Source organism: Centruroides vittatus, unplaced genomic scaffold (genome assembly GCF_030686945.1).
Source record: "Centruroides vittatus isolate TY-2023 unplaced genomic scaffold, ASM3068694v2 contig_1506, whole genome shotgun sequence".
In the NCBI taxonomy this organism is placed as follows: Eukaryota; Metazoa; Arthropoda; class Arachnida; order Scorpiones; family Buthidae; genus Centruroides; species Centruroides vittatus.
This window is the reverse complement of record NW_027120931.1, coordinates 73,059-89,103: the sequence shown is the minus strand read 5'-3', so window position 1 is coordinate 89,103 and position 16,045 is coordinate 73,059. Positions and strand designations below refer to the sequence as shown.

Here is a 16,045-nt window from a genome sequence, read left to right as displayed (position 1 = left end):
AGTTATTCTTGACAGAGGCAAAATATATTATTGTTTTTATGTACGAGAAGTTTTTACATTTTTACAAAAGGAAATTTAAATTATTAAATGTTTTATTTTATTACTGTGCTGTTTAGTTTGTTTTATATTTTATCAAGGAATGAATATTTCATATATTTTAAAAATTGTTGTTATATTTAATATATTATAATTAAATGAGTATTAAAGTAGTAACAATTAATTATAAAATGTAGACTAAACAGAATAATTGAAAATTTGTCTATATTTTACTCACAATTTAATAATTTTAATTGATAAATTATTTTTTTAGGATTTTGTTAGTAATCTTGCTGAAGCTATACAAAAAAGTAGCAATGATGAATTCGTTTTGGAATGTGTGGGAGTGTTAGGCAACATTACCATTCCTGATCTTGATTATGAAAGATTGATAAAAGAATATAATTTAGTTCCCTGGTTAAAGAACAAATTGATGCCAGGTAAATTATAACTTAATTCAATAAAATGTATGTACATGTACGCAGCTTCAATGAACAGTAAAACGTATAATATTCGTAAAAATTAAGATGTCATATTGTTTTATGTTTTTGATGATAATTACGTTTATTTTTATCTTTTAATTTATTAATTCAATTTTGTAACCATATTATTATTAGAATAATTTAACTTCTTAACAATAATAATATTTCATAATCTGTATTTTTTTTATTTATTTGAAATATTGCTGTAACATTTATTTTTATCAAGAATTTAAATTATTCTTTACAGTTGAGACATAAATTTTTAAAAGAATTTAAACCTTATGTAATTATACGAAATTTTAAAACACGACTTATGAAATTCTCAAATAATTACACTGAATAAGTTATACTTATTTAGATTTAATGTTGAAAAAAGACTTGATGTACTATGTAAGAATTTTAATTTTTGAATTTATTCAAAATAAAATATAAAAAATTTCTTTTTAAATGTTTATTTTCAGTCGTTTTAAATTATATAATGAACCACCTCTAATAAACAAAAAAAAAACTTGTCTTATGCAACTATGCAGCTCTGTAGTTAATTTATTGCTGAAATATTTATAATTTTATGACCAATAATTTAATCATATTTATTTTTTGCTAAGATAATGATAACTATGTTTAAATGTTGTTTTACTTATATTTTTAATTCTGATATAATACTGTATTTCCTTGATTAATCCACATTTTGGGTATCTGAAGTTGAGGTATGTCTTATAATTGATGACATCTTACATTTGCGATCTGAGAAACAATCGGCAGTCATCACAAATAGACAAAGTGATATGTAATGCGCTAAGGATAGACATTTTCAGCTGTACTGAAAATGAGTTTTGCCAATAACAAGCATTTAATTAGAGTTTTTTTAACATTTGAATTGTCTACAAGATGATGTGATGCAGTATTAAAACAAAAAAATCATTGTATATCAGAATAGTGTAGAAACAGAGCAAAGAATTAGTATATTTAATTTTCAATAGAACATACTAATTTCCTTCTTATGTATATACATATTAAATTGCAAAAATTTTAACCTATTTAAATTCTTTAAATTTATTGAATTTTTTTCGAAGTTAAGTATGATTAAAAAGTATAAATTTTATTAACATATGGACCGTTTATTTTGAAAGTGGAGTAAGTCCATTTTTTCTTCTTTTAAATTATTTAAAGGTTAGTCAATTCAAAAATATAAATAAAGCATACTAAGTTTGGCATTGTTTTTATGACTTTAGAAGTATGTAAGTTGATTACATAGAATTTTATGTGAATATTTAACTAACCAATATATTCTTTCTGGGTCATAAGTGGACTAAATGGACTTGCATTCATAATTATTCAACTGTAAAAGTCAGTAAATTTCAATTACCGTATATCTCGGCAGATAAGACGATAGTTGAATCATAAAAAAAGGCCCCCAAAATCTGGGGTCGTCTTATAGGACAAATACAAAAAATTAGATTGAAATTTATATAAATTAAAACCATTATAAAAAAAAACGGACAAACCATAATTATTTACTAGTAGAGAGTAGGGTATGTGCACAAAATAGAATAGCCCATACGATGTTTTTGTGAATAGTCAAGGTCATTACCCGAATGCCGAATCAGTGCGAATGCTTGCAACAGTTGCAAGGCAGTGCTGCCAGATGTAAGAGAATAAATTTGTTCATTTGAAAAATTACAAATAGGACATGATTTTGTATATGCTATACAGTATTATTATTCAGATGATGATCGCCGATCTAAACTAAATTCATAGGCCGTTGGGGGTCGTCTTATAGGACAGATATAAGCTAAAACTATAAAACTTTGATGAAAATTTATACCTTGTCTTATCTGAAGGTCATCTCATGTAAAATTCAATTTCACTTGAAATGCATTGTGTTTTATTCTGATTTTGTTTATAAATAATAACAATAAAATAAAATACTGTTGTTTATTCTCAACATCAAAAATATTTACTGATTGTTAAACTATTTTTTGATAAGTTTATCATTACTATGAGCTCATCATTAGACACTGCTTTTCATTTAGGCTTGTTATGTGGATTTTTTTTCATTTCATCTATTTCTATTCCATCAAATTATGTTTTTGTTGGTAAAATTCATAGTTTTGCTTCTATCTTATTACGGGCTGTCCATAAATGATGTCCACACGGAAGGGGGAAGGGGATTAAGACAAGTCAGACAAGGAGGATTGAGCTTCAGTGGACGTCTGGTTTATTTCGTTAAATTTTATATAGTTTTTGCATTTTATTATGTTTATTTCAAAATTTCTTGTATGTTTCATTTCTACTAATGATATCTATCATTTATAAAGTGATGGAAAGTTTTAACGAGGGTTGAGTCATGTTGGATATCCGGAGGGGAAAGGGGTTACAAAAACTTAGACAAACCGGAACAAGAGGGAAAAGTAAAAATTTCAAAAATAATACAGACATAATTCATGGACAGTGCATAAGTGCTTAATCAGACTGTGGAAAATGGACTTACACTACTTTCATAATTAATGGTTATGCAGTGTCATTTACTGACAAATTTTTAATTGATCAAAGTGTGTGGTTATTTTAAAATACTAAATGTAAATTGTTTATAAATAAAAAGTTCACACTAAATTATACATAAATTATGTGATTTTTCAATTTTTTCCAAAAATGGACTTACACCACTTTCAAAATAAACGGTCCATATTATGAATATTTCTGAATATTGCTTACAGCTCGGTAATAAAGTATAAAAATTTCAAAAAAAAAAAAAAATTGATAATCTGTAATGAATAATAAATTTATTCTATAGGAAACTGTGAAGACGATATGGTTCTAGAAGTGGTAATATTAATAGGCACTGTAGTTACAGATGAAGCTTGTGCTCGTCTCTTAGTGAATTCTGGAATTTTGAAGTCTATTATTGATCTTTTGAATGGTAATTTATAAAATTTATTATTAATAATTTATTTTTAAAATTAAATTTTATAAAATCCAGTATATTTTTAGCAAAACAAGAGGATGATGAAATAGTACTACAGATTGTCTATGTATTTCATCAAATGACAAAGCATTCTAATATCAGGGATTTGATAATTAAAGATACTCGTATCCTTTCATTTGTATAAATATAATTTTAAAAATAATTATATAAATTTCAAAATATCAGAATTTTTTCTCACTATGACTTTTTAAATTACAATATAATAGTACTTAAAAGTAATTTTTAAATTAAAGCATGAGATTGCTATGCAATTGAAAATATTTGATTCTTGAAAAATTTGAATAGTTATCGTTGAATCATTGACTCATCATTCAATAGGAAACAACTTAATATTTGATTAGAATTATTAAATAATCAAGAAATATAATTTATGTGTATTTTTTCTTATAAAAATTTATAAAATTATTTCACGCACACGCACACGCACACGCGCACACACACACACACACACACACACACACATATATATATATATATATATAATAATAATATAAATAATAAAACACTTACATTTCAGTTTTTGTTTTTAGGAAACAGATACACGACTATGCATTTCTTCTTATCTTTCAAAGATAAATAAATTGCACTAATCAGGCAACAGAGTTGGTCTGTATCCATTGATTGACTTATTTTCTATATTTGTGTATTGCAGTTTTGGTTTTGTAAAATATATCTTCCTGTCTTTTATTTCCTTTTTGCACGAGTGATTCATCTAGTATAATTAATACATAGAATTGTTCGTTTTTATAGCTTTGCCATTTAGCACTCTTTAAACAAATATGATCTTTTTATTAATAACCAAAAAAGATAGATGTTAAATATTTAATTTAATTACAATTCTTAATAGCTACTGTTAAATTTCTTATTATTTAAAAAGACTTATCAGACCACAGTTTTCAGTTGAAAAGATTTATTAAATCAATATGTAGTGAATTTTAGTGAACTTTCCAACCGAAAATTGTGGTTTGATAAGTCCTTTCAAATAAAGGCAAATTTAAAACTGATTATTAAGAATATTAATTATAAAATACAGGGAAACCTCCATTAAAGGACACACTCAAATAGTGGACACCTCACTTAATGGACATTTTTACAGTCCCCGGACCCTTCAAATAGGACATTTATGATATTTATCTCTAAATAGCAGACACTCTAAATAATGGATTTTGTCATCCATAACCTACCTTATGAAAACATAAATCCTCCACCCTTAATATTCCAAAAGAATTAATTACGTGAGAGATATTTTAAAATGGAGAATTCAAATACTCTTTCAGATGACAAATTTTGATCATAGGTGTCGAATAAAGACTGGCTGAAAATAGGAATAGGGGTGGCAGGTTATAAAAAGTCGAACAATATTTTTTATCTGTTAGAGAAGACTAATCTGGTTAAGTTGTCAATCACCATTTATCGTCATACATATTAATATTATTAAACTTCTTTCTTATTGTTGGAATTTAGCTTATGGTGCAAGAAACCTTAAACTTTTCTGAAGTTATTCATTCATTCAGCAAGAACCATAGTATAGTAGTAATGAAAGAGAAACTTAAAATGGTTACAACAGCATTTATTTGGTGAAAGTTTAGAGGTCATGTTACGAAGGCAATTTACTAGGCACTGTAAAGTGTGGGAAGATATTTGGTATTCTCTCATTTATGATCTTAACAGCTTTGTAGTGGATTAGATGTAATTTTTAATAAATCATTTTTGGATAAAGGCGAAAACATTCAAAAAGTTACACCTACTTGATAACTTCAAAGCAGACAAATTCCTGTATTGATTTTTATTAGTCACTTAGATCGTAAATGATGTTATAAATTAAGAATTCTGAATATATTTCCCACCCCTTGAAGTGGATAGCAAATTACCTTTGTAACTTGACATTTGAATGAGATTCAATTAAAACAAGATTTTTACATCTGAAAGGATAAGTAATATACTGTATAATATATTTTAATTACGTATGCTATGTATACTTTTTGGTATGTTCACATTCCTAATGCAAATTTGATGTTTTTGTAATTCATCATATTCTTCACTATATGATAACTGGGTTAAGATTCAGTATAGCCACCATCATGTACCTCTGGTTAGCAGGCACCTCTAAATATCAGGCAAACTTCTTGGTCCTGATGATGTCTGCTGTTCAGAGGTTATATTGCATTTAGTTTAATATACTTTTCTTCACTTTGGAACTTAACAAAGTGTAGCATTTAATTAATTAATTTTTTTAATGATTTGTTTACTATGTTAAATTATTTTCACAGATAATTTATTTTTAATTGGAAAACTACTAGGAGATTTCACTTCAGCAAAGATCATAACTGTTAAATAGTCCCTGTCTCTAATATAAGGTAGAAGTTATGGGAAATAAACATGTAGAACTATTGTATTACCTGTAAGGAGGAATGTTTTGCTTTCTCTCAATCTTACAAGGGGACCTTACGGTCTCGGAAATTCAGTTTGGGATGAGACTTTGCAGGTTAGTAGTATACCTCAAGGGTGTCCACCCAGAAAAATTTTAAAGCGCACTAGCCAGAAGATTCTGAAAAAAAAAGGCTCTAAAGTTTTAAACGCAGCTCATATACCAATCGATTTTACAGCATGGCAACGTAGCGAAATGGCTGAGTCTGTAGCGAACTTTCTTGCCACGCGGGTGAGCCGGGTTCGCTCCTACCGCTGCCAATTTTTTTTTTTTTTTTAATTATTTTAAAAATTATAACTTTTAAATAAAGTTAATGACCTAAAAATATTATTAATTAAATCATAAATAATTCTACTTTATTTATGAAATGACTGTTACAGCTAATTAAAATGTGAATTAAAGATAATATTTTATTTTTAAAAAGTTACATACAAAGTTTCAAATGCATTTTTAATGGAGGTAAATTAAAACTTTAATTACGACTATAACAAATTTTCGGGTAGGGTTTTATTTATATAAACATTTTTACAATATCGTCTTTATTTGTCAATTTTTTATTTTACATACAATCACCAGAATGATAATTATCATAAAAACATTGAAAACAAAAACTATTTTGACATCTTGCACAATTTTTGAAGGACGATTGTTTACACGAACAACCTTTTTTTAAAAGATCTGTTGGAAAACATATTTGTTTGTTTACAAGGAGCAACCAGTAACTTTGGTCCCCGAGTTCAAAAAACAGTAAATGAATATGCGCAAAAATATAAAAATATCGTAATAACGTCTTCAAAATCTGGGAAACTAGCAACAGGACTTTATATTGACTTTCTCAACCGTTGTTTAAAGTCTTATGTGGGAAAAGAACAGTTTCTATTATTGACTCTTGGGATGGACAAACAAAGCTCGAATTATATGACGAAATCTTTCAGCATGACGAAAAATCACCGACTTGTACAGTTAGTGATTCCATCAAAATGTACTCCTCTTGTTCAACCTTGTGACATATATTTTTATAGACAGGTAAAAAATCTAATAAAACGTATACAAAATTGCGCATATCTGATTGAAAATAATAGAGAAATAAACTCCCGTGAAGACTGTATAAAAATACAATCAATAGTGCATCATCAACTGTCATCGCCAATTTTTAATGAAATGATCCGGTATGCCTGGTAGGCTTCCAGGCTTTCTGATGAAAGAGAAATTTTTATGAATGTAAACGAAGTATCTCCAATTTAAACTAGTTTTAGTTTAGATTGGAGGCAATTTTCACAGTTTGTGAGTTTTGAATATACTAATGAATATTTTTCTATTGATGATCTTATACTTAATTACAACAGAGATTTTTCTTACTGCTGTCAAAGCAACAATATCTTGAGTCAACTAAAACTACCCAGTCCTTAACACGGATGGGCAACTGGCGGCCCCTGGGCCGCATGCAGCTCGCATTAAATATTTTTTGTGGCCCGCGTCACATAAAATATGAATAAATATATCAATTTCCCAGCTTAAGGAAGTATGCAGCAAAAATTCAAACATTATTTTCTACGACTTATGTATGTGAATAGTTTTTCTGCGATGAATTTAGTAAAAATTAAAACAAGAAACTGGCTAACAGATGCATTGAAACTAATTTAAAACTAGCAGTGATGAATATTTAACCAAATATTTCTGATATATTACATTTACATCAGTTCCAGAAGCTGAATTAAGTATACATATGCTAATTTATAATTGTATATGAATAAATAATTGTGATTTACCGGCACTTTTTTTTTTCTTTTCTCTTGTATGCGGCCCATGTCAGTTCAAAAGTTTTAAAATGTGGCCCTTACATAGAAAAATGTTGCCCATCCCTACCTTAACATACAATAATTAAAGGATAAATAATAATTATTTTATTGTAAAATATATAAATTAATGTTAATTATCCATGAAACTAAATATATTATTGATGATGATATGATGTTTTTACTGCGTACAGTTTTTGTTTCTATTTTCTGTTGGTTGACATGGGATGCATAATAAGAAACATAGCTGTTTCTATTACATTAATAGAGCCAAGTTCAAAATTGATGCTATCACTTACAACTTTTTGTAATTCAAATGAGTGTTTTTATTTCTTATATTGTAGATCAGATCTATTCGTAATGAACTGAGATTGATGATATTGCTCAATATGTGTTGTTTGTAAATCTTTTAGAAAAAATTTTGGTCTATTTTAATTTATTTTGCCATAACATTTTCAAAGAAGTTCCAGCATATTTAATTGATTTAATGCATGATAAAAATTTAGAAGTGAGGAAAGTATGTGACAGCACATTAGACATTATAGCTGTAAGTAAAAGTTTTATATATTTATTAATTAATATAATGACCATAATACACACAGCAATATTTATTTGTGGATACTTTAACTTCTTTATGTATTTTTATTTGATTTTTGTTGCACTAACTTACCGTTATGTAGCTTTAATGTGTATTTGATTATCGCAGGAAGCAAGTCGGGAATGGGCAAAGCGAATACAATTAGAGAAATTCAGATGGCATAATTCTCAATGGCTGGACATGGTTGAATCTCAACAAATAGAAGAAGGAATGGAACTTTATACTGATGATCAATTTGAACCTTACATACAAGACAGTGATTTCTTAGATAGACCAGATTTGTTTTATGGTAAGCTATCCTTTTTTATTTCATTTATTTTATATCTTTAATTCAGATAACCTTGTAGTCGGATTAGATGCAGTTATATTTTGGTCCATTTTGTACATAATATCAAGTTAACATATTGCTCATGTAAATAAATACACCATCATCTTTTGAAATTAAGAAATTTTATTAAAGATATAAAGGATATAAAATATCTTTTGTTAATTTATGAGCACAATAAAATCTTCAGAAATGTTGATAGAAGATCAAAACACTTGAATATTTGAATTTTATAAAGTATCAGACTATGGAAACTTTGATTATAGGAATGATCTGGCGTTTTCTGTTGGTATTTCTCTACATCTAATAGCTCTATGACTTCATTCATTTATTAATCTTTACAAAATCAAACCTGTTTGCTTTGAGAAGCAGGATTTGGAATAAATGAAATATAAGATGAATTTTAGGAAATTATGTTCAATCTATTAATATATCAAAATATGGACTTAAAATATATTTAAATTGTTACAAATCTTTCATATGTAAATAATAAAGAAGATAATTATAGTTTTAAAGTTTCAGTCTCAATATCCAAACATTTGAAAAAATCGTTCAAATTTGTTTTGAAAATTTCGGAATGGTGTTATAGAAGAAAGAATCCAGCCATTTTACCCGAGGAAGGACACGGAATTTGAAAAAATTTTATTCTTTAAAGATAACAACTTTTTCAATGCTTGGCTTCAGATGTAAACAAATATGATACCTCAGTGACAATTGTGCTGCCTTGATGGTCATTCTACAACTAACGGCAGAAGACTCAAAACATGTCTTATCCAAGAGTTATCAAATTGTGGAATGTCGGACGGAAAACAGTTTCAACTATAATAAAATAACAAATAACAGTGTAATCAAAATTATTATCATTTTTTTTTTAAAGAATTAATTTCAAATCCTTTCTTAACTAAATTTCAAAAATCAAAAATTAAAATCATTTTCTATAAAAAAAAAAAACTGTTCAAGACAGTGGTGCACTTATGATTTAATCTTAGGGGAGCCTAGTTCAATGGATAAAAAATGTTTAATGCAAATTCAATAAAATTTCCACCGTATGTGACTGCTAATTCATAGGTAATATAGAAATAGAACACATGACTCAATAAAAATAAAAAACATGAAGTTTAATTTGGTTAGAAAATTTACTATTGCTTATTTTCCTTTTGGATGCCAGGCACCCTTGGCTCACCTCCTTGAGCTATCATTCTAGTAACACTCCTATGTAAACACAGTATTGACACACTACAATTCAATTTTTATTTTTAGTTTAACATTTTTGTTAGAATTTCTTGTTCTTTCCACAGAATATAGATTCAAAAATAAAACTGAATTATAATTTTTACAATATTTAATAGTGTCAGACAAAAGGAAAAACTTGTGTGTGTTAGTGTTATAATACAGTGTATTGCATAGGTGTTTGTGTGTTGTAAATATTTACAGTGATAATGTATAATATATGCTTATTTTAATAAATAAATAAATTTAATTAGGTGCCCATGACAGTCTTCTCAGCGATGGCAGTCTCTCTCCAGAACTTCTTGAAACTGAATTTATAAGTAATAAAAATACAGAATCTGCAGGAAGACCAAGATCAAGATATAAAAATAGGTAAAAGTTGATTTAAAAAATTCATTGTGTATTTAATTTAATCATTCATTAACTAAATATTAACCTGCAATTGTTTGCAGTCGTGGTGATTTTCCTCACTTGCTAGTTTTTTCACAGGCACTTTTCACCAAATTGATTTACTTAACATGAGGTCATGAAAACACAGCTGTTCTGTCCATTTGTCTGTGTGAAAATTTCGGTTAAAAAATTTTTTCTGCTTATCATAAGTATTCAAAAAACCACTGTGGGAAATCTTAATCTTACTCATGTGATTGCATATAGTATTTCTATATTGTCACATGATTGTATGCATAAAATCTAACTTTTCCACTCTGACATAATTTTTGGTGTCCTGACATCATCAGAAATGATGTCATAGAGGTCTCACGATTGTCACAAGAGGTAATCGTGATGTCATGGATGCTTGTCAGCTGTGCATGACATGATGATGTGTGCTCTGCAAATCATTATAAGCTGGAATGCTTGTCTCTGTAAGTTAGCCTAGGGCACTATGCCCTTCAACAATTCAAATGTTTTTATGGGTTTATTTTGCATCTGAAATATACAGGTAAATCATTTTCTGGTCTGTCTGATAAATATCCCCGCCCTCCTGTCATTTATTTCCGGCTTAACTCATTTCATATTAGCCCATACTACTGCAAAGTTTGTAGGGCTTCCTATGGAAGCCCAGTTAAGGGCATTGTTCTGTAAACAAAACAGTATCTTATAAACTAAACAACCATATTATCATGAAATTTTGCATGTGCAGAGAAGACACATCACAAGATTTTTCAGAATTGTCAAATTTGAAGAAGGCCAATTACTTGTAATATAATTACACATGTAAAACTGTCAGAAAATCACCACCTTATACTAAGCAGCTTTGCTGAAAAACCACAGCTAATTATGGATTAATGATGTGAAACTTAAAAATCTGTGAGAAGTTTCAATTAACTGTTAATAATAAGGTTGGTAGAAGCTCAAAATAGGAAATCAACACCTTACCAGCATATAGATTAGCACTTTTAGTCTATATAGATTATCCTCAGATTCTTTGCATTAAAATGGTAATTTTGTAAATGTATTTTGTACCGATAAAAATGACCTAAAGATGACTAGATCAGACCTTAAGTGCTAATTTATAATAAACCTATATGCTAGTAACAAGGTGCTGCTAATAATAATTAAATTTATTATATGAAATTAAGTGGAAAAAGCTTAAATTTCATAGAGATGAAACTTTTTGTGAAATATCTTGTAGTTTAGTATGTATATATGATGTAGGATACATTTAATTAATGTTTAACTGCATAATATTGGACTAAATTTCCAGAAAAATTTAGTAAACAGTTTGTATTTTATATCATAAAAATTAAAAAGCAAATAAGGATATTTTCCAAAATATTATAATCTGTTTTCCATATGTTTTTGTTTGTGTTTTTGTTTTTTTTATCGTAGACCACAAGTCAGTAGTGCCAAGAATCAAATCCAGATAACATGCAGTCAATTGCCTGTGAGTATTGTATTATGGATGCTCATTTTGTAGTCCACTATTTTAAAGATGCACTCGCTTTGTTTAAAACCTTAATCTAGCTGCATGTCGTAATTTCTAAAATGTAAAATCTAAACAAAATTTTAAATATATATAAAATTGACATTACTCGGTTGCACAACTTATTGTAAGAGAATATTTAATAAGTAATTATATTTTAACAAAGAGCACTTAATTCGTTGAAATTATAATTTAAATATCTCACATTCACACAGTAGTTTTGTAAGAAATTATTGATAATGAAATAATTATAAGTTAAAGAAATTAGATTATTATTTAACATATATTAAGTCCTCATTTTATAAATATTTATTCAACAAATTTTCTGTAAAATGTTTTAAAATTTCAGAAAAAGTAACTAAAAATATTAAAAATATACTAGCTGGCTTATGCACGTACACGTACAATGCTTAAATATAGTAATATATTTTAGATTACCTTAAATAAATTATTATATTTATTATGCATCTTTAAAATATTTTCCTGACGTTTTTATCGACAAGAGTATTTTGCGATTTATCCGCAGGGGATGGACAAGAGGTATAATTTACATAAAATCTCAAATAGATGGTAAAAAAACGAATATTAATTTATCTTTATCTTGGTCTCGCACTAAAAATTCTGTAGAAAATTTATTTTAAGAAAATGTTTTTTAAAATCAACAAAAATATAATGCCAGAAATAACTTCCGGATTACGTTTTTGTAATTAAAAAGTAACAAGATGATTTTAAAGAATTGCAAAAAGAATAACAATACCATTCTAACTCAAGTGCTGTACATATCTATATACAGTATCTCTATAGAAAACATCTCAAATATTTAATGAATCATCATTAAATGTTTGCTGATGCTGAGAAATGTTTATTAAACAAACATTGACGTTTTCAACCCAATACAATAGGTCAGAGGTGGGCAAGCAAGAGTTCAGTGGGAGCCGAAATGTAGGTTTTGCAAAATGCATGGGAGCTGCAGTTCTGTACCGTCATGGCGGATAGTATAGTAAGGCAGGGAAGGATAGGGTGTCCCCCATCCGGGTCGAGAACTTGTTTTAAAAGAATAGATTTGAAATGTCTATTTAATTTATTGCACCAATTTGGAAATAAATTACTAAATATTACATATATATAATTACATATTTTCACAAAATTGTGGAAATAAAATTGTAAAAATAATAATAAAAAGCAGAAATTAACACTTTCGGCAAGAGCCGCACGTAACTCAAAAAGAGCCGCATTTGCCCATGTCTGCAATAGGCCATCTTCAGACATCTCAAATATTAAAAAAGAAGGTTAATTTAATTAATTGCTCATTGCCAACAAAGTTCATTTGAACCAATTTGAGCATTGGATAATATATCCAGAAATCTTTGTCACTGGTGGTTTGATAAGAACAGTACCCGATGGTTGTTTTTGACTGACGGCTAGATGGCCAAGCAGTTAAGGAGACAACCACCACTCTTGGAGATCCGGGATCAAATCTGGACAGGTTGAAAACCCAGGAATTTTCGGGGGGTGATCGGTCTGGATATGTTGGATATTTTAATAGGTCTACATTTCACATTCATACATTTCTAGTTACTGTATTGAAATCATCGGTGTAAATTACTATTGATATAAAGTTTTGTTTGATGATAACTTTCAAGAAATACATTCTTTTTATAAAATGAGGGCTTAACACATATTACATATATCAATATTGACTATTAATCCTAACAATTTTATCTTTAAAAGGGTATCCTTAATGCTTATTAGTATATATATACTAATAAGCATTAAGCATATATATTTATTATAAAGTTTTAAAGAACTAATATATCAATATAAATATATTTCCCAAAACTAAATTTGTACTTGAAATATTAGCATGCATGCATAAGTAAATAGAATTTGTTTAACAGTTAACTTATAAGTAAGAAAATAGTTATGAATCATTTTTAGAAATAAAAATATACTAATTGGATCATAGAAAATAACAAAGTTTGGTAACGTTTATACACAAATAAATGAATGGGATAGCTTCTTAGTACTGTGTCATTGATTCATTATATTCTTTTGCGTGTTTTTAAGTATACCGAAAAAGGTCATGTAATTCACTGAAAAAGTTCTATTAAAGACTAGCAGATATACCCAGTGCTGCCCAGGCTAAAGTATTAAAACTTTTAATATAGTTTTAATTTTAGTGTTTGTCCTTATTACTGTTTTGACCGGTTAGCACTGAGTATCTGCTAGTAATTTCATAAAAATAAACAGAAAAGGAAATTCAAAGAGCCAACATCTGTTCTTCAGAAAAGTCCAAGGGGAAAAATTACCGGTTTATCTATAAGAAAGATAAACAATAGCAAATCCACAAATGGAAACACCAAATAGGTTTAAAAACTACACTAATTTTGTTACAACATATTGAATAATTGCTTTCATTGCAATGTCAACAAATTTCATCATTGGCTGCAATTTTCAAAAATTGTAGACATATAAATTCCCACTGATGAACACCCTTCAATCTTGAGAACAGAGTTAGATAGATGAAAGTCAAAAACCAGATACAGAAAGCTTACAGGTGGCAGGCCCTGTTAACTATATATGAACTTCCAGTTTGGAACATAAGTTGTGTTATTTCAATTCAACAATTTCCCCCAAACGGAATTAGATAGATGACCGGCACAATTCTATTGTTAATAGGATACAAGACACTACTAAAACTGAGAACATTGTGACAAAAAATTGCAGTCTGGCACTGTGACAATGTCATAATTGCTCATTTTTCTTTCGATCCTCTCTTGATGAAATCAGTTTTGTTTTATTTATTGTATCTTCATAAAGACTTGTTCCATTGTATTTTACAGAAATATTTGTGACGATTAAAAAAATTTCTCTCAAATAAAAAAATATAAGATTTTTAAAATATTTTCAAAACATTCATTCATCATAAGATTTTATCCATAAATTATCCATATTTGGGCAAAGAGACACATTAACAGAAATTAAAAACAGTCGATTTTAGCCAGTCACACATCATTATTTATATCACGTGTTAATAATTAAATTGTTTTATCGATTTACTTATAACTACAGTCGACTCCACGTAAGTCGACACCCGGATAACTCATCACCGTAGGTTAATTAGTCAATTTTCTGTGGTCCCGGCCGACTTACATAGGCATTAATGTTATTAACCTTAAAAAACTCGGTTTACTCTACATCGTTTAATTCGTCACCACTGGATAAATCAACGTACTTTTTCTGTTTCACACTTTTTTGACGTCTGATAAGTCGACTTCCCTCCTGAAAAAATGAGTTCACACCATACAATAAGCTGTGTGGTGTGAACTCATTTTTCGGGGGGAGAGTCGACTTATCAGAATTCTAAAAAGTGTGAAACAGAAAAAGTATGTTGATTTATCCAGTGGTGACGAGTTAAACGATATCGAGTAAACCGAGTTTTTTAAGGTTAATAACATTAATGCCTATATAAGTCGGCCGGGACCACACAAAATTTACTACGTAACTGACGAGTGATGAGTTATCCGGGTATCGACTTATGCGGAGTCGACTGTATTTCCAAAATGGAAGTAACTGAATGTGAAGTTAAATATGTTGGGTTTTTCATTGGCAGTTGGTCTGCATGCGATGTTGCAGATTCGTCTGAAAGAAATCTGTAGGCTTTTGTAAATTTTTGGATGTTACAATTACACAGTTAATTCATTCCTAAAGTTTCCACACAAGTTGATAAACTGTAAGTCACACAGAGCAATAATGTTTACTTTACTCTCTGTACTGTAATGTGTCTTTTCTTACCACCGTGGATATTTTCTCTGCACTTCATATTTTTAGGTATTATTAACTAATATAAATCTTAAATATAAGTTCTAAGTATAAATGAGAATCTTTAAAACGTTTGACGATGCTCATTCTCTTATTACGGTATATTTATTGGAACGAAAACAATATTACAATGTACAGTGATTGATCTTCTAATTTTATATGTAATTACCAAGTTTGTTAAACATTTGTTCTGGCACTATACGAGTCTTTTGATACCATGTCTGAAGAAATCTCGGCCCAGTCTCTTAAAGCATCCCCCCACTGCAGCTTCCAAGTTGTCGTTTGATTGGAAATGTTGACCTTGCAGAACATCCTTTGGCCGAGATTAAAATCACTGGACTGTGTGTGTGTGTGGTGAATGGTCCAGTCATTCCCAAGTGAATTTCTTTGAAAGTATCTTAATGTTTTTGCCAAGTTG

The 16,045-nt window shown here is 28.6% G+C and overlaps 1 protein-coding gene across 4 annotated transcripts in view; it reads left to right on the top strand.

Moving 5' to 3' along the window:
- Window positions 1–16,045, top strand: part of Kap3 (kinesin associated protein 3) — a 45,223-nt gene that overhangs the window by 24,930 nt on the left and 4,248 nt on the right. For 2 of the 4 annotated variants that reach the window (XR_010879690.1, XM_067262675.1), the window contains exons 13-18: window positions 311–476; window positions 3,313–3,438; window positions 3,510–3,608; window positions 8,190–8,275; window positions 8,435–8,615; window positions 10,136–10,253. Coding sequence is in view for 3 of the 4 variants with exons in the window: in XM_067262675.1 (XP_067118776.1) it covers window positions 311–476; window positions 3,313–3,438; window positions 3,510–3,608; window positions 8,190–8,275; window positions 8,435–8,615; window positions 10,136–10,253 (776 nt within the window). In the remaining variant the exon portion in view is untranslated. Of the gene's footprint in view, window positions 1–310; window positions 477–3,312; window positions 3,439–3,509; window positions 3,609–8,189; window positions 8,276–8,434; window positions 8,616–10,135; window positions 10,254–11,711; window positions 11,767–16,045 lie in introns of all 4 variants that reach the window. The other 2 variants (XM_067262677.1, XM_067262676.1) reach the window with 2 other exon arrangements.